Source organism: Stegodyphus dumicola, chromosome 10 (genome assembly GCF_044657685.1).
Source record: "Stegodyphus dumicola isolate Sdum_Otavi_A_Nest chromosome 10, ASM4465768v1".
In the NCBI taxonomy this organism is placed as follows: Eukaryota; Metazoa; Arthropoda; class Arachnida; order Araneae; family Eresidae; genus Stegodyphus; species Stegodyphus dumicola.
In genome coordinates this window covers 122,581,937-122,607,049 of record NC_140777.1, presented here as the reverse complement: position 1 = coordinate 122,607,049, position 25,113 = coordinate 122,581,937, and the positions used below count along the sequence as shown (strand labels likewise).

The 25,113-nt window shown below is 31.4% G+C and overlaps 1 protein-coding gene across 2 annotated transcripts in view; it reads right to left on the bottom strand.

The window, feature by feature from the left end:
* Nucleotides 1–25,113, bottom strand: part of DCP2 (decapping mRNA 2) — a 105,172-nt gene that overhangs the window by 24,824 nt on the left and 55,235 nt on the right. For both annotated transcript variants that reach the window (XM_035354429.2, XM_085825474.1), the window contains exons 8-9: nt 13,542–13,641; nt 10,077–10,217 (exon numbers count right to left, since the gene is read on the bottom strand). In XM_035354429.2, coding sequence (XP_035210320.1) covers nt 10,077–10,217; nt 13,542–13,641 — 241 coding nt within the window. The remainder of the gene's footprint in view (nt 1–10,076; nt 10,218–13,541; nt 13,642–25,113) is intronic.

The window sequence follows — 25,113 nt, the reverse complement described above, 5'->3', positions numbered from 1 at the left end:
TATATCAGTACACAGACATTCCAACAAGTAATGTTATTTTTCTATTTATCTGAAAACATTTATCATTTGGAACTTCTATTTGCTAAATGCATTTCATCTCCTGCGATATTGTTATGTTCAAGATATACTAGAATTTCACATGAACCTACTCATATCTAGCTATATTTAAATCTTTCTTATATTACATATAAAATGAAATCAAACTTTAATTACACCTCATTTCTTAGTCTGGTTGCTAATTTTTGCTCTTCCCTCATCGGCATTAATTAACCCTTTCGTTGTCCTCTCCTGTCCACAAAAATTCCCCCCCCCCAGCAGACCTCTGTTTTTCGCCGCATTTAGCGTTGTTTTCTCTGTACAGCTGTCACTTTCCATCCGTTCGCAGTGAATGAATGTAAATGAATATTAAGTAAAATTATAAGGAAATAAAACATGATTATTATTTTGGAAAATATATACAAAATCTAGTTCTATAATTTTTCTTGAATAGATAACTCCATTTTTTTATAAATTTTTTACAGTATGATAAACTCTAAAACATGGGGTAATACATAGTCCTACATCACATTCTTTAAAATAGTATTGTGTTTCTGTGTGAACTTTTTTCTTTAACAATGTTTTTCTGGAACAAATATAACACCTTCTTCTTGGTTTTTTCTGATTTGCAGTAGGTGAAATGTGGTTTATAAAGTGCCTTTCGTAAGACGTGATACATCATAGCTGCTCAAATGACACTCTTTCTGTGCATTTGTTGTTGGCTTGTAATATTTGCCAATGATTTTGTCTACAAGATCAAGCCTGAAAGACAAGTGATCTAATTTACCACCACTTTTCTTGTACAAAACATATGAGCTAAACATGGCCATATCTAATAAATGTCAAAATATTTTTAAATATCTCTCCTTATTTCTCACAGCAGGATAATTTGACAGCATCTGATCCAGGCAGTCCACTCTTCCCAGTTTCTTGTTATAATCTTTTACAATTATTGGTTTTTTACAGTTCCTTTTCTTGTTTCAATATCACTTGTCAAGTTATTATGGACTGAACTCATCAAATAGATATACTTCTTCTCTTTCCACTTCATAAACAAGAACTTTTCCCCTTTCGAAAGCAACCGTTTCATTTTTCTTCAGTTTCACTGATAGTAAGGGAGGCATGTCTTTTCTGTTTGGTTTTAAGGTGCCAAATACATAAATTTTTTTCTTTAGTAATATGTCTGACATCTTTGGACTATTATAAAAATTATCTAAAGTTAAGCAATAACCTTTTCCTACTAGAGGGTTTACTAAAGATAATACTACCTTTGTTCCCTTAGATGCATTTTCTGGGGAAACACAGATCTGTATTTTTTCCAGTATAAATGATAAAGTCCCAAACATACCCAGTATCTGATTCACACAGTAAAAAAAATTTGATTCCAAATCTAGCAAGTTTTAAAGGTAGATACTGGATCCAGCCCAGACGACCCTTGTACAAAAGTAAGATTTCATCAACGCATATATCCCTCGTAGGAATATAAGCACCAGAGAACTTTTCCTGAGGTATTCTGCAACATTCCAATTTTTTTTTTTTTTTAAAACTTTGGATTTTGAACATTATTTGAAGTGGCTTTATTGTTTGAAAAATGTAAAAATTTCATAAGAGGAGAAAATCTTTTTTCTGTCATTACTTTGGCGAAATATGGTGTCTCAATGAAGTGTTTTTTGGACCAGTACCATTTAACTGCTGTATTTGGACAATGCCTTGTAATAAAATCAAATTCAAAAATACACTTATTTCTTTCTGATCTGTACACTTCCACCTGCATATACGAGAATTTTCTTTTAGAATGTTGCTGTTAATGAACTGTTGATAGAGACTATTCATTTCTTTGATGATAATATTTATCAGATCCTTATCGAAATATAATTTAAAAAAAAAATCAAGCATTGAAGGATCATTTTGAAGAACATTTTGAGTAATTCTGGGTTTTCTGGGTTAAGAAAATCTTGGCGGAACACAAGGCGTATACAAAATCTGGTTCCATGTTCTTGCATCAGTTAGATTATATTGTTCATGTTCACTTTCTGATGATGTAATTGAAAATTCAACAGATGAGAGTGATTCACTATCATTATCTGAATCAGATAAATCACTATCATTATAATCTAAAAGACACAACTCCTCATTTTTTCTCCTTTTGAGTAGACATTAAAGCCATCTTCCACTGCCATGTATCTTATGCAAACTGGCATGAATATTCATAAAGCTCGGAGGGAGGGAATTCAATTAGAATGCCCGATTTGTGCTGCCATCTAGGACGTATTAGAACAAATAAAAACACAAACCAATAAAATGTTTACAAAGCGTTTTAAAGGTTTAAAAGTTTTCAAATGTAGAAGAGCGCTTGAAGTGCATTATGGCCGCCCTGCAGAAGTTTCACTTGAATGCGCTAGATGTGTTACATACGACATTACATACATTACATACGACAAAGAAGTTAATAGAGGAAAAATAAAGCCATGCATTACCACAAAACACATCGTTTTATGTGTTATCCAATTCATGATATGATGGAGGAGTTTCAGAATGATGATGATTTATATCGGGTTTTAACAAAGTTTTCTGCCACTGCAAGTATCATCTGCGCAAACAGTTTAACGTTGCCATGCTTAATCATACATTGTCAAACGATTTTTGACATTAGAAAGAAAGAGACTTGCTTTAGAACAGTGTGTTGTGAAATTTGTAAACAAATATCATTGCCATTAAGTACAAAGTGTCTGAAATAGAACTATCCCGCTACCAGATTAGATCCATCATTTACTTCCAGTTCTGTTGTAAAATGTCAATGAAAGAATGACACCAAATCATGTATATAGCTTTAAATACTAATACTGTATCATATGACACTGTGAAGATTTGGTACCAAAAGTTCAAACACAAGGACTATGACATTCAAGAAGCAGAGTGCTCTGGCTGGCCTACTGATGTTGATGAGGCCCGCTGCGAGAACTTGTAGATGAAGATCAGCATGCAACCACTAGAGAGCTTGTTAACCTTCTAAAACTGGCTGAAATTCTCATAATATAGCCTTCAGACTAATGCGATCCAACACACTTTTGCCCCTCTTTGACTTTTTCCTAATGAGAAAAGTCATTAGAGTGGTCATTTTTTCCCTCCATGGATGCAGTAAAATTTACATGTTTGTTGAACGCTGCTCCATAGTCTAGAATGAGTTGCTCAATTTGCGATTTTTTCGATGTTTATTTTGCTTTCATTTAAATGAAGTTCTAAATAAATAGTGCACTGGAAATTCATCTAGTGCACTATTTATTTAAAACAAAATGTATGCAATGTTTATACAGTCAAAAGTCGTTAATCCGGACTCGTCGGGACTTCAGCGATTCCGGATTATCGATTTTTCCCGATTATAGATCATCAGTTTAAATCTGGTAAGAAGATGGCATGCAGAAATAATAAAATTAAAAATATGAAACCGTAATTTATGAAATAAAGAACAATTATGATCTAAAGGGTATCAAAATTTACAAAAAAAAAAAAAAAAAAAAAAAAAAAAAAAAAAAAAAAGCTTAATATTTATTTGTTTACTTTATTAAACATTTCTTTCAATCTAAGCTGTTTCATTTTTTATGTGATAATACATTCTCATTAATTCTATAAACAGACATAATTTCTTGTTCAGTTACAAAGTTCAAGCTGTTCAAGTCCTATAATTGCTGTGTCGAGAATACCGACTGATTTGTCAATCGAAATTTTTTCGTTTTCAATAACCTCTGTCACTTTCTTCGCTATCGGAAGCGAATTATAATGACGAGAAATTTGATTTAAATCATATCAAAGATGGAGTACATCAAGATGAAATAATACATTTAGTAAGGAATTATAAGCCAAATAAAATAAAAACATCTGCCCTGAAGATAAGGATAGTGCTGACAGATCAACTTCCAATTCATTGTGCGCCCCGCAGCGTTAAAGATGAACAAAGTTTAGATAAACAAACGTTAAAGTTTAGATAAACAAAGGATATGCCTTTATCCATTTTTTGCAGCAATTCCACTTTTTGTTTGATGGACATCGGAACATGCTTTCGCTTTGTAGATTCTTTGATAGCTCCAGAATCGGAAATTCTTTTTGACATAATCGAAAGTTCAAGCTTACTTTTATAAAATTGCTCTAACAGTCTGCAAAAAATAATAAGCCGGATCCAATTAGAAGATTAAGGAGCTGCGCAATCTGCAACATTAACTGAATTAGATAATTTTAGCTTAGCTTATACCGTCCGTTATACATTAAATGTGCATTCTTAAATGTATTTTGCGCACGTGCACACGCCTATTCGCAGCCGTAAAGGTCTTACGTGCATGCGTCAACTTGACGCATGCGCAGAAAGTTTGTAGCTTTGAGGTCCGTATTATAGATCATTCCGGATTATGGGTGTCCGAATTAACGACTTTTGACTGTATTTCATTTACTATTTCTGATCAATCTTGGAAATAATTTGTGAATTTTATAACTTTGTTTTCACACTTCATTTATATTCGCATATTTTCTTATTAGAAATTAGAAAACGAAAACAAAACTTTACAAAATATAATAAATACGAACTAGCTTTGTAGGTTCGCAGGTTGGAATGCGATTTTGAATAATATATTTTCATTAACAAAATAATGGGAATGAAAAATTTAATGAAATAATAATAACAAATTCATTAATAATATTTATTTTGATTAGATGATTAGAATGAGATTCAATACAATTATATTTTGAGATGAACTTACAGCAATAATAAAATTTTAAATAACAATAAAAAAGCTTTAAATCTGCTTTTTTCGATAATCTTGATGATCAGAAATAATCGGATACATTCGAGAATCAGAGATATCAGAGATACATTCGTAGTGTTTCGTCATTTAACTTTAACAAATATCACATTGGACTATCAGGCAAAGGAGGTATTTCAGGCAGGTAAAGAATTTCTCTTTGTAAAATTGGCTTTTGTTTATGTTAGCAGGGAAAAAATATCTGCGACCTATACATGCAATCATCAAAATTATTTTTCAGAACAGTTTTAAATGTTTATAAAGAATTATACATCCATTTCCTTTCATAGGCAGAAATTTCATCTAAAATAATCATTATATCCAAAGGTTGAAGTCTATTTGATTTTCAACGAATATTCTATTTGCACATAATGTATTTTCTAATTTATTTTAGAAAGAGTAATCTTTCACGTTTTCAAAAAAATAAGGGCATGCTGGGTGTTTACACTTACAATGTAGTAAATCTGTTTTTGATATTTCTTCCAGTAATGAAAACGGTTACCCTGGAATATTTCCAAAGCAAAATTAAGAAAACTGTTTATGCCAAATTTTGCATACAGTATCTTCTCGTGTACTTTTTATTTAAAGTGTGATTTTTTCTCTTTGACAAAATAAAAAAATCATGAATGGAGCAAATTAATTCACGAGAAATAACTTTGAAATGCAATAATTCCATCGCAATATGAAATAGTGGAGAAAAGTGCAATGCAGTTTATTTATTCACAAAATAATCCCCTCATATGCCTAATTTATGTACTGTCGATTCAGAAATATAGGTTAGTAAATTAAATCGGTTATTTCAATACTTTTCCTTTATCAATTTTTTACAAGCACTTCAGTAGAGCGGTAAAAGTGGCTGAACACTTGGAGCTCACTTGTGTTTGAATCCCGGCTTAAAGGGTTGGATTCATGGTTTTCGCTATGTGTAATGTAAATAAAGCCAGCTTTCCTTAAAATGGTCCTCTGCGAAAGCATCCCTCCCCTTATACAGATAATTGTTGCGAGCTTTGATGTAATTCAGTAAGCGAACAAAATTAATTCAATCAAATCCGGAGAACGATTGACTTCATGTGGAATTTTCCATCAGGAACGGAAATTTTTTGCAATTTTCTCTCATAAAGGTTTACATGAAAGCGTCCTTAATCAGATAGCATTCGTGTGCTTTTCCGTAATCCAGTCCTAATTCTCATACATTTAATAGTAAGTTGACATACACCTTATTATAGACAAAATAACATTCCTTTTTTAAAGATAAATTTTTTATTAACTTGTTTGAATTACCTTTATCTCTTGAGGAGTATAAGAATTTCAGCAAATAAAACTGGCCGAAATTTTATGCAAAGTAACTGATGTTTTGATTCAATTTAGAAGTTACATGAGCTTTAATGATATTTAAATACTTTTTGGAAGATGTCATCCTAAAAGAGGGTCTAAAGATAAATTGGTTTTATTTAATTTATAATGAATGAAAATCACAAAAACTATTATGCATGCAATTGTCTCTTATTTATCTCCTGATAAATCAGACAAAAATTGCCTTCAAAAGCGTTAACAGTTCTTAAGGGTTTCATGTACTCCAAAAAAGGGCCAAAATAACATCTTATTATTCATAAGTATAAAAAGGAACTAAACGATAAAAGTGGTTTACCTATTTTCTAGAAAGGCATTAAATCTAAAATATTAATATAATCTTATTTGCTAAGATTAAAAAGCATTAAATCTGGTAAGCTTAAATTGCGTGCAAAATCGCTGAAGTTTTAATCATAGCAAAAGTTAGTACTAAAAAATTTAGCATTAAAATTATGAGACAGTGCTATAACATTTGAGAAAGAGATAGCTTCTATTTGATTTTTCAAGTATATTGGCACGAGACGAAACCTGTGGTTTTCGCCAAAATGTAGCCAAACTGATAAGAAGAAGGAAACAAGGCGCAGCCAGTGGCTATTCTGAACAGCAACAATGGACCACCCAGAGATCTACAGATAGGCAGTTACTCTAAAATAGGGAAGGGAATGATGGTACGACAGTTGTATCACAGTCGCCGTTAAAGAAATTCATTTTCCTGGTACAACTGCTGTACCGCCGGCTTTAAAAAGTTAAGGAGTTAGATGTTAGTGCAATATCCATTACTCGTACAATTCATTTCATAAACTTGATGTACAAGTTCAATCGCTGGATGTCACATGAGCTGACTCAAGCAGATAAGGGGACAGACATGTTCAAGCCTGCACTAATCTGCTCAAATATCAACACAAAGACAAAATTCTAGACCAGATTGTCACTTGTGATGAAAAGTGGATTTACCGTATTTGACGGCATATAAGACGCACTCTTATTTAGAAGGCCCCCCACACAAGGGAAAAAAGTTTCAATAGTCTGCGCAAGAGCGCGGTACCACAATAACTTAAAATGTGGTTTCTTTCTCTTTCATCCATATTTCCTATTTGACCGAACTCAAAAGAAGTTTTCTTGCGTGCATTTATAACAAACCTATGAAATGCTAGTATTTTTGTTTCATAATCTGCTGGCATTTTCTGTGCAATAGTTGTTTTTGTGCGCATGGATAAGCCTTGCCTTTTCATGAACCTGTAGCACCAGGCCTCAGACCTTGAAAAGTTCTGATTCCCATGTTTTTCTGCAAATCCTTTGGCATCATTGATTATTATTTTGGTTGAAACACTTATCCCAGATTTCCTTTTATCTAGCACCCACATTTTTATGGCATTTTCAAGTTCAGGCCAAGATGGAGCTGGGCATCGAAGGTTATATTTTTGTTTTTTAGCAGTCTTCAGTTGATCTTCCTGCAGTCGCTAAGTACATACCATTTTTTCGGTAGGTGGTGGACCGAAATGCCTTGCTGCTGCTCTGTTTCCATGTACTTTGGCGTAGTTTAACACTCCTAGTTTATACTGAATTGTATAGCTTAATCTCTTGTTTCTTGTAGTCATATTTTTCAGGGTATTTATTTTAAACAAACAGTTTTAAGCACCAATACTGACACGTTTATACAGAGTAGCACCGATACCAACACGTGTGTCGGCTGAGTCAAAGAAAGTCTATGTAAAGAAGGAAAGGCTCCATAGACGTAATGTGACCATCAAAACTGTTCGAACTTAGACATCAGCTTCGAGCTTTGGAGCTTTTTGGCGACAGATATTTCACGTATGCACAAAATAATTATGGCATATGTAGAAAAAGTTATATGTGTATAGACCTTTATCTGGGTTAAAAATAGCATTCAGTATTGAAAGTTAACCTGTGTTCTTCACGTATAAGACACAGGTAACTTGTTTGAGACCAAATTTAGGGAAAAAAGTGCGTCTTATATGCCGTCAAATACGGTACTTTGACAACACAGGCGTATAAAGGGGTTGGTCTGCAAGCGGTGAGCCCGTTGGTAGCATCGCAAAGCGTAATTTGACTAAGGAAACGATAATGCTTTATATCTGGTGGGATTGCCATGGTATTATGCACAAAGAGTATCTGGAGAAAGGTAAAACCCCCAAGAGTAAGGTGTACGAGAAACTAGTCCGTGTTGACGCTGCTATTGAGGAAAAACGTCAAACTGAGTTCCAGCGCAAAAAAGTAATGTTCCATTAAGATAATGCAAAATCACATGTGTCTGTATGGACTCGAATGGGATCTTTTGCCCCACCCAACATAGCCTCAACATTGCACTTTCGACATCTAAATTTTTTTCACACCTGCAGCTATATCTTGCTGGTGCTATCTTCCATTCTGCACAGGAATTCCGAAATGAGCTTAATCTGTTTGTGGACTTGTGGCCACCAAGTTTCCAAGCTCAATGCTTTGAAAAATATCAAAACATTGGCAGAAAATCATAGATTTGGATGGTGATTACTACCCACACTAAAAGTACTGCTTTTATGCTTCCTCCCCAACTTTATTAAGAATGTTTTTTGGCGGAAAACTTTCACTACAACTAGATATTTACATTATATGTTGAGAAAACCCAGAGAACGAAACAGAGAGAAACAAAACCAAAGAATGAAACAATGGATAAGCAACAATGCATAAGGAACAACATATGGGATGAAGTCACTGTTCAATTATCATATTAAGAACTTATTCAACAACAGATCTCTTTAACAGTGATTTTACATCATTCAGCCAAAGCAGATCTATATAGTTATAGAGCTTGCTATTCTAATAATACCACAAGCAAAGGCTGAGAGGCATAGATGATTCTAATAAAGTGTTTATTTTGATATCATTTGGTTTAATTACGTATGGCAAAGCACTCGAGGGCTATCTGCCTAAGAGGAGGACTTTATAAGGGAAACAGGCTCGTATATAGATTAATCATGAGGAAAACCACAAAAAATGCCCATGCGGCCAGCCCATTCACTACCTTGCACTGAAATACCAGTGACTATACAGCTCAGCTGCTGGTGGGCTCTGGGAAAGGAAGTCCTGGCTTCACACAGGCCCCAGATTACCTGACAAGAGGATGGGGGGGGCGAAGATTAACTTTATATAAGAAAAGCAAGTTTGAAGCAAAAAGTGGAGTTTCAATAAGCTTGGTGAAAAGGTATTTTCTAGATTCAGAACACTATTCACAACAGAAGCACCCCAATATCTATTTCTGGATTCACAACAGAGGTGACACTATTTTAATTTCTGTCTCACCATTTTTTAACAGCATAGCACTTCTCTAGATGCAGTGTGAAATGCATGAAAAATATCAGAAAAAGTTAATAAACAGGGGAATTTAATATTACTTACAAAATAACATTTATTTAAAATTCAGATGTTTTAAAAATTATGATATTATCAAGCAAAAGCACTTTCCACACCCTTAAACTAAACAAAGAATTCTAAAATTTGTAAAAGATATTCTTTCACACCATATTTTCTAATTCTCATACAAGCAAAATGACAACATTCTCATCTTAAAGTACATTATTAAATTAATCATAATGCATAAAATTGTATCCTGCAGTTAAAATTTCAGATTTATTATCTTTTCTCTTATCTATTAAATATGAATTACGACTTTCAATGCAATCTGAAATTAGGTAAAAAAGTAATTTATTTTGCTTGGCATAGATTTTGAATAAATTCTTCATTTCGAAGAGAATCAGACACAAGTTCCTCTTTTGAAGAAGCATTACTATTTTATTCAAAATTGATGCCAAAAATAGGATGTTTTATTCAATTTAAAATTTTATTTTGTTGTGTCTCTTCTAATTTAAATGCAAATTAGTTTCTAATGATGTTAATACTTACATCTGTTTGAGAACCACTGTGTATATTTTTCTTTTTTTCATGCTCTGTGACATACGTTAAATTTCTCTGTCGCAGCATTCTGGGAGGAGGGGAATAAGTTGATTTGTTAGGTCGTCCTTCTCGATGTTTAGAAATTTCACTCTGTTAAATAAAAATGTTAATTTTAATCAAGAAGCACACACATGAGATCTGATTTGATTTAGTTACATATATGTAAATCTGACCACAATTTACTTGGTACTCTAATCATTCCTAATTCAAAACATTTACATTTTGGATAGTTTTGCAGTAAAAAGATAAACAGCAAGCAGCAATCTGCCTCCTTTGAGGAGTAGAAGCAAAGTGTCTTGTGTTCAGAATGAAATTTTAAATCAGAAAGGGTTAGTTTCAGTTTCAATGCATTTGATTTAATAATTAATAATTCATTATTATTGGCTGAAAGTTTATGTAAATTGTTTTCATTAAGGCATTATATAAAATTTACGTGATATGGATTAATCTAGAAATGATGCCATGCAGATAAAGTTATTAAGCAATTGCTATTTTTAGAACCCAAATTAAAATGAAGAATTAAGGAGCTACTGTTAATTTCAAGTATAATTTTGATCATTTCCGAACTGAAAGTACCCATTCTGAATTAAGATTTCATCCTGAACACAAGGCACTTTGCTTCTGCTCCTCAGTGAAAATAGATTGCTGCTTCTTTCCTTTCTTTTTTAAAAATGTAAATGTTTTCAAATAGGCATGATTAGAATGTCAAGTAAATTGTGGCTAGAAATGCCAATTGATATAAAAATAAATATTTAATCTACCCTAATTGCCAAGCTGCTGTAAAATTATGGATCTACATTTGTGTAATCAACTTTCCTACATTATTATATCTAAGTCTGCAACATTACATATATGTGTGTGTAAAACATGGTAGTTATGCTATAAACCATATTATCTGTTCTTTATCTGTTAAGGAGAAAAGTAAGTCCAAGTTTCAGTCTTTAGAATCATCTGTGTTACTAGTATTATGTAAGAATCATTTGACAAAGATTAATTTAGAAATGAAAATTTAAAGAGATTTATTACAAGCAATTACAAACTTTAAGATGGACAGGAGAAATAACCAAAATAGAATGAGAATTAGGGGACCACTTACAAGCTAAAATTTAACCTTATATATTTTTTATTAAAACCACCATTTCGATAAAAAAAAAATAATTTATTTACTTTCAATATCTCTGATTTACTTTCAGTTGCACATAACAAAGGACATTATGATAATTCTAGTTTAAGATTTTAGAAGCAAGTCACTTTAAAACTCATGAACGCTGATATATTACACTACTTTTGACATTGTTTGAAATTCATTTTAAGAATAAGGTTAAATAAACTGATTATAACAATACATTTTAAGCAAAAGTTTTCCTTACTTATTCCTTACTTAGCACATAAACAGCAAGATAAAGTAATCTATCTAAAAAATTTATAAAATGGTTTTGCAACGTGAAAATTTTTACACTATTTTGAATTTAACAGTACTAAGGGATTTTATATTTATGTACAAAAAAAGTATATCATAGAAAATGTAAATAAATTAAATTAAAATTAAATAAAATTTAAGATACTGTATTATTTTTAAGTATTTTAAAGGAACAAAGTAAATGTAGCATAATAAAAGACCATTCAACAGTAGAAATAGGTATTTTGAATAAAAATTATTAATTTCATAAAGCACTATGCACTTGCATTTTTGATTTTACTAGTGAGCAGCCATAAACTGCCAAGTTTGGTGACATTTATTGCCAAACAATACAGCAAACACAAAGCCATAATTAAAACCAAGCACAGTCAAAAGTCGTTAATTCGGACACCCATAATCCGGACCTCAAAGCTACAAACTTTCTGCGCATGTGTTGCATTGACGCATGCGTGTAAGACCTTTATGGCTCCGAATTTGCGTGTGCGCGTGTGCAAAATACGTTTATGAATGCGTGTTTAATGTATAAAGGACGGGATAAGCTAAGCTAAAATTATCTAATTATTTATTTCAGTTAATGTTGCAGATTGCGTTGTTCCTTAATCTTCGAATTGGATCTGGCTTATTATTTTTTGCAGACTGTTATAGCAATTTTATAAAAGTAAGTTTGAACTTTTGATTATTTCAAATAGAATTTCCAATATATATTTACTAATATGTAAAGGATATACAAAGCGAAAGTATCTTTCGGAGTCCATTAAACAAAAAGTGGAATTGCTGCAAAAAATGGATAAAGGCATATCCTTTGTTTATCTAAACTTTAACGTTTGTTTATCTAAACTTTGTTTATCTTTAACGCGGTGGAGCGCAATGAATTGGAAGTTGATCTGTCAACACTATCCTTATCTTAAGGGCAGATGTTTTTATTTTATTTGGCTTATAATTGCTTACTAAATGTGGTATTTCCTCTCGATGTACTCATCTTTGATATGATTTAAATCAAATGCCTCGTCATTATAATTCGCTTCCCATAGCGAAGAAAGTGACAGAGGTTATTGAAAACGAAAAAATTTCGATTGACGAATTAGTCGGTATTCTCGACACAGCAATTATAGGACTTGAACAGCGGAACTTTGTAACTGAAAAGAAATTATGTCTTTTTATGGAATTAAAGAGAATGTATTATCACATAAAAGACGAAGCAACTTAAACAACTTACATTGAAAGAAATGTTTAATAAAGTAAACAAATAAATATTAACCTTTTCTTTTTTGTAAATTTTGATACCCTTTTTAGATCAAAATTGTTTTTTATTTCATAAATTACAGTTTCATATTTTTAATTTTATAATTTCTGCATGCCATCTTACCATATTTAAACTGATGATCTATAATCCGGAAAAATCGATAATCCAGAATCGCCGAAGTCCCGACGAGTCCGGATTAACGACTCTTGACTGTACTACTACTAACTTTGGAGGGGGGGGGGTAGTGAGGGGTTCATGAACCTAGATTAAAAATTATTTATACTTATTTATAGAAATAAATTAAGCAATTATTTATACTTATTTATAGAAATAAATTAAGCAAGTTTTTTCACTATTTTATTATCTCTTTTAAAATTTCATAATTAAAAAGTGCTTTTGCATCTGTGTGCATACTGTGCCTAAGCGTGGCAACATTTTTCCTTGGCATTTTCGTTGCTGCTAAAACTGACAAATAGTATTTCTAATGAGTAATACTAATTAATAGTTTTAGATACATTTAAAAATAATAATAGTTCTATTTTCATTATTGCAATTGTTTATTACTTTCATTACGCGTTGTATCATTTATTAACCAAGAAATCTCACAGGACATAAATGTTGTTTTATCTTATCCATTCAACTTAGACATCAGATTTTTTAATTCTTCAAATGATAGAATTTGTGCACCAAATAAAAATAAATAATAATAATAAAAAAAAAAAAAAAAAAGCAATTCAATAAAATATTTTACCTTTGAAAGCTGAGAAAACTGCTTATCTGCATCATGAGGAGAATCAACTTCTTTTCTTAGAGCAGATGCCATTTTTGATGCAATCCATTTTTTCAAATGCCTAAATATTATACAAACTAATAAATTTAAAAATGAACTCAAAAGGCTTCCCAGTTCAAAAATTAAAACAATTCTCAAGGAAAAGTGCTGGATGTGAAAATATGCTTCCTGTGTTTTTTGCCTCTGAGAGCCGACCAGGCGCTGGGAGAAAAATATATATTATAAGGACTTTACTAAACCTGAATGTGAACACATTCAAAATTATCAATAAGGTAAAAATCGGACTCAGTATTTTAATATGTGAAAGATTTAGCCACAGCCAAATTTTTTGTAATAATACCTCATGTTATCTCAAGTATTCCAGGAACCACTTGATCTATACATGTGAACTTCCCACAGATGCAAAAACCCACTTGTGTGAAATGTAAAAAGGGTCATGTTTCATAGCTTAAGGGACGCAAAGAATTTTTTCCTAAAATTTGCAATAAGAAATACACGGAAAACTTAACACCAAAGCTGATAAAATTTTCTCCTTCCAGAACTCCCAATTTAAAGCAACCCCTTCAGGAAAGAATTCTCCCAAAGGAGAAAATACCCTGATGGATTGTTCTCAAATAAGAACATCAGCAATCTTTTTGTTTGCACATGCTCTAATAGCAGCTGCACATCTGTGCAGAGAGCAGCAAAGATGAGATGAAAAGAATGGCTGAGAGCCGTTGTGTGTGATATGTGAACTCAAGTTTTGAAGTAATCAATAAACAATTATAGCTGTGAATGAGTAAATACTATTATACTGTGTAAGTGTATTCATAACCCTTCTCTCAAACATCCTTGAAATTAGTGAAAACAAAATTTAATATCCCAATTCATGCACTGAAGCATTATCAATCTTTGGAGAAATCTAAAATGCTTCAGACTTTTAATCATGCAGAGAGGAATTAGCATTTTTGCAACCTGGACTTATGATTCACTGATAAAAGTAACCTCATCCTCTACTCTCCGATTTGCTGTTGACACACTTTCTGATGCACCAGCCAATGATCTTCTACTATGCCTGTTTTATTACTCTCCTGCCTTGTGGTTTTCATAGCTCCTCATACAGGCACCAATTATCCAGCCAACTGAAGTTTGCTTTCGTTGTTTCCAGCTCTTCAGAAACAAATGGGATCTCTTTTTTCTTTCCATCAAGTTATTTGGTACAACAAATCCTTTATATCTATAATCCTGCCTGTTACAGAGAAGTCCTGTCTAAACACAATAATTTCAAAGTTTCAATGAATTGCCAACATATTTTGCAAAATATTGCCAAATGGTTAGCAGCCCTAACCACGGGTCACTTATAATACTGCTTCTTCATTATTACAACCACCATTATTTTGGGCCACTTTCCGCAATAAATCAAAAACGTCTAACATTTTTTCGAAAAAAAAAAAAAAAATACAATAGAAATGCAGTGATAAAACATGACCTATTCACAGTTAGAAATGAAAATCATTTGGAAATTTATTGATAATTTTGGCACCATTTTATGAAGATTTAGAATATTTTTAATTTATCATTAAAAGTTATCAATAACAATAAATAAATAAATTTTAATTCGATAGCTTTCTTATATGTTAAATAAAATAATAATACTCTCAAACAAAATAATCCAGAACATGAAAAGAATGATGAAACCAACTTTTTGTGAAGAAAAGCAGAGTACCATAATCTCAACCAAGTACTGTATAATTATCATAATTTTACAGTGTAACCCCACAGCTCAACAAGCACCACCTAGCGGCCGCCGGAATAAACACCAGCGAAAAAAAAAGACTCTAGCCTTCAGTCGATGTACGGGAGTCATGAACTAAGCATGCTGTTTCCCCAAGATGTTGTTTCCCGAGATTTACTTTGTAACTTAAATGTGTAATTATAACACCCGTAATTGTAATGTTTAATCTTAATTGTGTTTTGTTAATTAAAACTATTTAAAAAGGCCAAGTGAGTCTTTGTTTATGTTAGTTTTGGTTACAGTTGGCTACCCAACATGGAGCTTGAATGATTTATCCAGTTGAGAAAAAAACCATGTTTAGTTTATGACTTCAGGACATCGACTCACATTCTTTTCCAGGTTTTAGGTACAACTTCCACCAGCGAAGTCCTCACTAAAAGGTTTTAGAAATTGTATGAAGTACTGGTTTCAGCTTCACCCGAAGATAACAGATAAGATATTTTCACTTAATAAGCATTTAATTTAATAGTAAAATAACAGATTTTCACTTAAATAAGCAATATAAAATTCTATCTATAATGTTGTTAATAATTTAATAATCTATAACATTAAATATAAAATAAAATGTGTCGTTAAAAACGAAACAGAATCATATATAAAGTATATACAAGCTCTAGGTATTTCCTTTTAGATATATTGCACTTTAAGAATTTATATTGTCTTACACTACTTTAAATAATTGATTTTTATTTGAATTTCCTGTGTTTTAATTCAATATTTTAACTGAAGATTAATTCTGATTTCACTGGAAGTCAACACAAGTAAATTTCGTTTCGGTTCTGAACGAAAAGTGTTTAAGTGGCAAAATGTTAATTTTATTCTGATTGATAAATGTTTCCGGTGTGTATAATTCTTTTAGGATTTTATAACTGTATTGTTAATTGTTAACTATGAATGAGCTGTATGTTTTGTTTTATTTTATTTTATGAATAATATTAACAGATATTTTCTTACCCTCTTTGAGAATAGAAATGATTTAAAAGTGAAAAGGGTTTTATCTAGTATATTATTTAAATTGTGCCATTAATTTTTGGCTTATATGCAATAAGAATACTTCTTTTAAATTAATATTTTAGTTGCCATTGTCCTGAAAAGGCATTCAAAAACTTGCTGCATTTTCCAATTGTCGGTTTATCAAATTTTTAAATTATTATTTTGTAATATTTGAGAACAACTTATATATCTAATTGTGTCTTTCAAAGAGAAACTACAGTCAAAATTTAATTTTTTTAGAGCATTTAGGATTTTGTAGACATCATAGGCATAACTAATAGAAAATTTATCAAAGTTAAAATTCTATTTTGGGGATTTTATGTTTACTAAATTTGTGCATTTCATTGTCCATTGGCAAGTGTACCAATCTTTGTAAAATGTTAGTTTCGCTTTCGAAGTAATCTCCGATTAATGATTTTGTTTGTTGTTGTTTTTCAAATGTTATGTAATTATGAAAAGTAATTAAGAAATTCATAAAATTTCTGAACGTATAATTTTTCTTCTTACAAATATTGAACTTTTCAATGGACATTGAAAGTATGATAACATGCATTTTTGGGACTAACCAGAAAAAAGATCTGCAAGTGTTAGCCACAGAACTGGGTCTGCCCGTCTCAGATAATTTGAAAGTGATTCAACTCAAAGAGCTAATTACGCACATAGACAAAAAATTCCATAAATTTTCCAGTCAAGCTAAAGCTTTGAAACATTCACTTTAGCGAATCTTCGAAGTGGTGAAGGTAAACATCTACATACAAAACAGTGTACTCAGCTAAACCTCTTATTGCAAAAATTCAAGAGAACCGCTTCGAACCAGAGAGAGATCCAACCCCATGTAGAGAACTTTTCTAGAATCATCCTGATTCTATACTGTTGAATAAATAATCTTGATTCAGTAAAGTTTGAAGAGAATCATCCTAATTCTTTGCTGTTAAATGAATCATCCTGATTCTATATTCTTGAATGAATCATCCTGATTAAGTGAAGGTTTGAAGAGAATCACTCTGATTCTGTGCTGTTGAATGAATCATCCTGATTCTGTATTGTTGAATGAATCATCCCGATTCAGTGAAGGTTTGAAGAGAATCATCCTGATTCTGTGAAATTTTGAGTGAATCATCCCGATTCCATGAAGTATGAAGAGAATCATCCTGATTCTGTGTTGTGTAATAAATCATCCCAATTCAATGAAGTTTGAAGTGAATCATCCTGATTCAGAAATGTTTGAATGAATCACATCCCGATTCAATGAAGTTTCAAGAGAATCATCCCGATTCAATGAAGTTTGACCCAAAATGAATGAAGTGTGGAGGCCATCATCCTGAATCTATGAAGTTTTGAATGAATCATCTTGATTCAGTGAAGTTTGAAGAGTATCATCCTGATTCTATGCTGTACTATGAACCATCCTGATTCAACGAAGCTTGAAGGGAAATATACAGATTCTATGTTGCTGATGAATCATCCTAATTTAATGAAGAGTATGAAAAGCACAAAAAATATATTATGGTCATTGACGTTTTACGAACCAGGTGATAGAGTATAGAAGACGAGGCAGACAAAACCAACATATTTCTGGCTCTTTGCCGATACATTGTACAAGCCAGAGGGGGAGTCTGTAACCCCATGGAGGTAAGAAAGGAAGGAGTCACCAACCGGCACTAGAAGTGAAGCACTGCTTTGAACACCAGATGGGGTGTTCTTTGTTTACATTCAGAAGCTCGCTTGACAGTGTTCTGATAGTATTTCAACACACAACAGTTCCATACAAATCGAAGGGACACTTTTGCATGAAAGAAACATTCATACTGTGATGGATAATAGCAATTTGTATAGTTTAGTGACATTTACGCAAAAATCACATCTTGGTTATTCTTCGATAACTAACAGTGATTTTGATTATGAATTTGTTTTATAAAATTCTAAGCTGTTGAAGTACAAAAATATAGATTTTAGCAAAAATGATAACATTTTTGCTAAAATCTATATGAAAAATACCTTACGGTACCTTTAAAATTGTAAAAGAATTTTACAATTTTAATTTTACAATTTTAAATAAAATTAAAAATTTTATTTTATTTTAAAATTGTAAAAAAGAATGAAAAATACCTTACGGTACCTTTAAAATTGTATATGTCTTTCGATACCCTTGATAGAATATTCGCTACTTTTATTTTATGTTTCAAACGCCAAAATGTTTTAAATAAAATAAATTTTTTTCACATCCATATATTATTGTAACATGTACCTTTTAAAATTTTTTACAGGAGAGGCTTTACTACTGCTCTTTTTAAACTCATCGTTTTAATTTTATATTAATTTTATATTATTTTTATATTAATTTTATATTAATTTTAGATATCTGAAAAATAATCACTTTGGGCTTACACGTTCTACTTATTTGGGTTAATTAAAAATAAAATCCTTATTTTATTCCCTTTCAGAAATGTTCAGAGAAAGTTAAGTACTATTTAAAGCATTTCGCTAATTTTTAATAATTCTCTAATTTAAAATGAACCGAATAGAGCATTAATTATACATTGACTTTTTTGATTTAAAAGATGCCTCAGAAGCCAAAAAATCATGTCATATTTAACACATTCGCTGCCACTGACACGCTGGCGCGTCAGCATGGCGCTACCTCCCATGCCGGTGACGCTCTGGGGCGACAATCGAGTATGATAAGTAAACTGCTTTAGTTTTAGTTCGGATTTGGAGGTTGAACGATGAGGTTTTTGTGGCACGTTAGTGAAGCATTATTTTTATATTTTCAGTGCATGGTTTTTAAATTTTGTGTTTAAATTTTTTTTTTTGTGCATTTTTAAAAATGGCGGACAGTACAAGTATTGCAGGACCTTCACAGCCTAAGAAAAGGAAAGTAAGTAAAAAACTGACTGATGCCGAAATATTAGAATTACTAGAAAAGAGTGATCTTTCTGATTATGACAGCGTAGACGATGAAGATTACGGTTGGGATTCTACGAGCGAATCGGAAGGAGATAGTGATGTCGCTGTGGATAACTTAGAAATGTCGGATTCTGACACAGAAGATCAACAATTACCGGTAATCCGACAGGTTGACTGGAAAACAGATTCAAGTTGCATGGTAAGTCATACATTTACAAAATCTGAGTCCTTGCTAATACAGCCAACTGAAAGTACTCCTATCGGATATTTTCGCCTTTTCCTCACTGAAGTATTTCTGGAAAAAATAGTCGAAGAAACAAATCATTATGCATTAGAAATACAAAATAGCGATAAAACGAAAGAAAAGTCACGAATAACGCTTTGGAAAGATTTAAAAGTGGATGAATTTTTAGTTTTTTTGGGAGCATTCTTGCAAATGGAGACAGTAAGAATGAATAGACTTCAGGACTACTGGAAGAAGGACCCATTATTTCATAATGCAGGCATTGCAAATAGCATTAGCCGAAATCGGTTTTTATTAATTTTACGTGCATTACATTTTGCAAAAAATAGTGAACCTGGAGAACCTCAACCTACAGACAGGTTATATAAAATACGCCCTTTTATCGATTTTTCTAACAAAAGAATGTGCGAGATATATTATCCTAATAGAGAACTTTCTTTGGATGAATCTATGGTTCTCTGGCGAGGTAGATTATTGTTTCGCCAATACATAAAGAATAAAAGACATAAGTACGGTATAAAACTTTATATTTTGAGCACATCAAGTGGAATAGTGCAAAAGATTGCCGTGTATACTGGTTTATTAGATGACTATGGAGGGCAAAACCATACACAAAAAATTGTTTTGCATTTACTGAATGAAAAATTAAATGTCGGTCACCATGTTTTCATGGACAATTATTATAATAGCTTTGACTTGGCCAAGTTACTGTTAGATAAAAAGACACACTGCACAGGCACATTGAGAACCACTCGAAAAAACACTCCAAAGAATGTTCAAACTACTAAATTGCGAAAAGGCGATACTATTGAAAGGTATTGTCAGGGAGTAATGATCGGAAAATGGAAAGATAAGCGTGAAGTGTCTTATATTTCTACGGAATACAAAAATGAAATGGTTGACATTTTAAATAAATGAAATGAAATAAAGCAGAAGCCTCTGCCAATCATCAAATATAATGCGTTTATGTCTGGTGTAGATCGGCAAGATCAAATGCTGTCATATTATCTCTCGGAGAGAAAATCACTACGCTGGTATAAAAAATTATTCTTTCATACTATTGAAGTAATGCTAATGAATTCACATGCTCTTTATAATAAATATTCCGGAAAAAAAATATCACTTTACGATTACCGACTGAACGTTGTAAAATCACTTTTGCCATCAACAGATGAACAAAAGCCGACTCCCAAGAATCTCAGACATACTCTTCAGAAAAGAGAACTTGCACCTGGTAAAACCAAAATACAAAGAAAAAGGTGTACATCTTGTTCCTCTCAAGGCAAACGCACGGACACTACGTACGAGTGCCGTGACTGTCCCAACAAGCCAGGATATTGCTTGAATTGCTGTGAAATATACCATAAGTGATAATATATTTATGCAGTACTGTTCTACACTGACATTTTGTTTGTAATAAGTTTAATTTTTTTTTCATTTTCTATTATGTTGTTTATGTATATTATACAATATTTGTTACATTTTATAATCTTACATTTACATTTATACATATTTATGTTTTACTGTTACATTTTATAATTTTTCATAAATTCCACTTCTCTTTATCCAATTAAACGTTTTATTTCTTTTAAACTGTGACTTTATATAATGTGTCAATAATTTCACAGAAAAATGATGAGATGCGCCAGAGCGTCAGTGGCATACAGATAATAAGTTGAACGTGAGGTGCCACTGACGCTCTAGAGTGTCCGAAATTTTTTTACACTAAACACGAAAATAAAAGGTTTTTCTTTTTTTCTGGCTTTACTATTAAAATATTAGGAACGTTTTTTAATCATTAAAACACTTTTTTTAAATTCAGCTTCTGAGGATGGATATATAAATTTTGGTGGCAGCGAATGTGTTAAGAAAGTATTTTAGGAAGAAGTTCTATAAATAGAAAAGAAATAATGCTTAATTTTAATATTCATAATACAATAAACTTTGATCTTAATTTTTGTACCTTAACCAAATCAAATCAAATTACCTTAAATTTTTTTTAATGGAATTAACGAAAACTTGCGAAAATATTTCATTCAAATTAGACCATTCTGAGAAAACTGTTCTGTGAAATGTAGAGCATTTAATTCCGTTCAGAATGAAATGATGTTTAAAAATATGTTGTTTTCATGTACTTAGGACTCTGAAGTGTTTACGATGTAATTACAAAATATTTACATCTGATCAGAATGAAATGATGTTTAAAAATATGTTGTTTTCATGTACTTAGGACTCTGAAGTGTTTACGATGTAATTACAAAATATTTACATCTGATCAGTAAAAAACCCATTGAACTTAATGGTAAATGACCCAATGTTTTGGTCGCCAGTGCTTCAGAGCAGGGTACCGGAGAAACATGTTTAGAGCCACTCCATCTTACTTCCTACCTCCATGGCTCTGAGCGCCACCTAGTGGCTGCTGGAATAAACACCAGCCCCCCCCCCAAAAAAAAACTCTAGCCTTCAGTTGATGTACGGGAGTCATAAACTAAGCATGCTGTTTTCCTGAGATGTTGTTCCCTGAGATTTACTCTGCAACTTAAATGTGTAATTATAACACCCTCAATTGTAATGTTTTATCTTAATTGTGTTTTGTTAATTAAAACTGTTTAAAAATGCCAAGTGAGTCTTTGTTTATGTTAGTTTTGGTTATAATAGTTAATATATCAGTAAATTTCTAACATTCCCATCACAGGAAATGTTTTCAATATTTTCTAAAATTTCCATGACGTTTTATAGTTTTGAAGCAGCCTCAGAACTGATTAAAGTTATTCCCAAGTTATTAGTGAGAACTATGCCCTATATAATGTATAAGTCCTGTAATAAACTATAATTTTGCAATGGATTATATTCACTAAGAAAAGAACTGCTATACAAAAGAGTTTTTTATAAATGCTAATGAACTGTCTTTTCCAAAGACATTTCAAACAAAAGGGGGAAAAAATATAAACTGCAGTATCATCATTTATTTAATATGCCGGATATCAAATTCTTGTCTTTAAATACTGTTTTGATGAAAGGAAATGTTTTCTTTATGTTTTGAGTATTATTACGTTTTGAGTTATATTGTTTTGAGTATTATCATATTAACTATCAAGAAATTTGTAAAGTAATTTATGACAAAATTAATAATCTTTTAGAAATTTTTGTACGTAATTTTTTGTTTTCCTTCCTAATTAAAATATATATATATATATATCAGAGGAAATGCTGCTGACATCAGAATTACCATTACATTAAAAAATTCTTAGTTTAATATTTCACATATGGTCACAGCAGAATACAGCAAGGAAAGAAACTTAATACGATTGCTAGCATTTATTTTTCCCAGGGGGGAGAAATGCTTTGCAGTTGCACTTCACATACGAATAAATCACTTTTCAGATTTTTCATAACTGCTAAAAATTTGAATAAAAGTCACAAGCTTACAATCCACAAGCACTAATTATAAATAATATAACTAAAGAAATAGTGCAATTATAAGACAATGTGTAGCATTATAAAAAAATATCACTTTTATGCAATTAATTCTTAAAGAAAACAATCCTTAAACTATTTTCAAGCAAAATTTCAGAACACACAATAACAAACAAAACCCATTTTGCTTTTAAATAGTGTTCATTGATGCTTTATCATAACATTCTGTTTATCAAACAAATTAATGTCATTTTGAAATTTAAAGCAATATAAATTATAAAATATTTTTTTAATATAAAATGCAGTTTTCTTACAAAATTGTATTATATAAAAAATATATAAAAAATATTACTTTTAAATTATAAACATTTAAAAATTTAACTTTCTTATCTCATTCAGAATACTTTTATGAAAGGGAAGATTTTTTTTATAAATATTAATTATATTAGTCTCCATAACATGATTTTAGGATTGTTTTAAATTATTTAAAAGTGAGATGAAATTAACAAGAAGAAAAATTTATTACAGTTCTTTCAATACTAAAATTAAAAATTGATCACACAGAGTGTTTCTTAATATCATTAATCAAGAATTCAAAAACTTAGAAGCATTTTTAAGCTATATGAGCTGGCATATAACTTCTTACAAATGTTAAATAAAATGCTTAGAAGTATGGTACAATGTCTGAGATCCAGACTTGTCGGAATTTTGGTAATTGTGGATCTGGAATTATCAATTTAAACCGAGTAAGATGACAACCAGAATTTATGAAATTAAAAATATGAAATAGTGATTTATGACCTTAAAGGGAATCAAAATTTACCTCCCCCCACAACACAAAAGGCTCAATATTTTTTTGCTTTATTAAAAATTTCTTTCAAAGTAAGTTACTTAAGTTGCTTTTTTTTGTGTGTGTGCTAATACTTTTTCTTTAATTCTATAGATAGATAAGTTACTTAAGTTGCTTCTTTTTACTTGTGCTAATACTTTTTCTTTAATTCTATAGATATATATAACTTCTCATGAAGTTCCACTGCTCAAAGTCTTGCAACAGATATGTCCAGAATTCCCACTAAATTGTCAATTGAATTTTTTAAAATTTCTCATTAACCTCTCTGTCATTTTCTTCACTATCGGTAGCAATATGTTCTGGATTTAGAACCACACTATTTCACTGTCCATTACTAGATTGATGCTCATGGCATTGTCATCACAATGAAAAACTTCTGTTTTATAATCTTCATTTCTGACCACTTCTCCACAAATTCCAATAATTAGGAAATTTTACTTTTTGTTTACAATATATGAAGACCTTCAAATTTGTGATCATCATCATAAAGCTTAGCTACTGTTTGCTATACACTACTGGTGATGTTTCATGAGAGTGGCGACTAAAGATATATTCCATAAAATGTTTTCTTGCTTCTTTTGCAAGTTGACGAAGGTAAGCTCAAATTACATCAGTTTAGTTATTTATTATATTATGACTATTTCCTGCACATGCTTGACTTACTTAAGTCAAATAAATAATGATTCGTTACAGGTTTTAAACAGATTTTTATTCTTTATTTTCAGCTAAGTTGATTAGCATCTCAGTTGCGTGGAAACTGGCGATCAGTGCAGCACCATCTATTGATGACATTGTCAAATGCTCATTATGAGTACTATTTGCTTTAACCTCGAAAATAATGTAGTTTTTTTAAGTTTTAAAATTTTTTTCTTTGTATATGCCTAATGATCTACCTTAATGACAAATTTCAAGTATCTAAGTCATTTAAAAGTGGTCTAGGTTTTTGAAATGACACTTTTCAGACCTCAATAATTCCATAACTACAAGAGGTAGATTAATGAAATTTGGGATTCTAGATGTTCAAGGGAACTCTTTAAGTTTGTAGGTCTAATAGTCTTTGAGTAATGGAGAGTCAAAAGTAGCTTGAAATGGTTCGTGTAAGATACACATGGCCAGGGTCTCACTGTTTTCTGCATCTTTGGAAGCCAGTTTGAATGCAACAATACAAAGGGCACTTAAGTTAAATATTTATCACAGAATTACCGAGAAACATTTGAGTTACATATGAATGCAAGCAGCAGACTATGATGATGTGAAGAATATAAAATGCAGAAAGTTAAACAACTAAAAAATGCACAATAATTTTGGGATATGACTTCATAATATTCTCCCTTTCCAGAATGTTTCA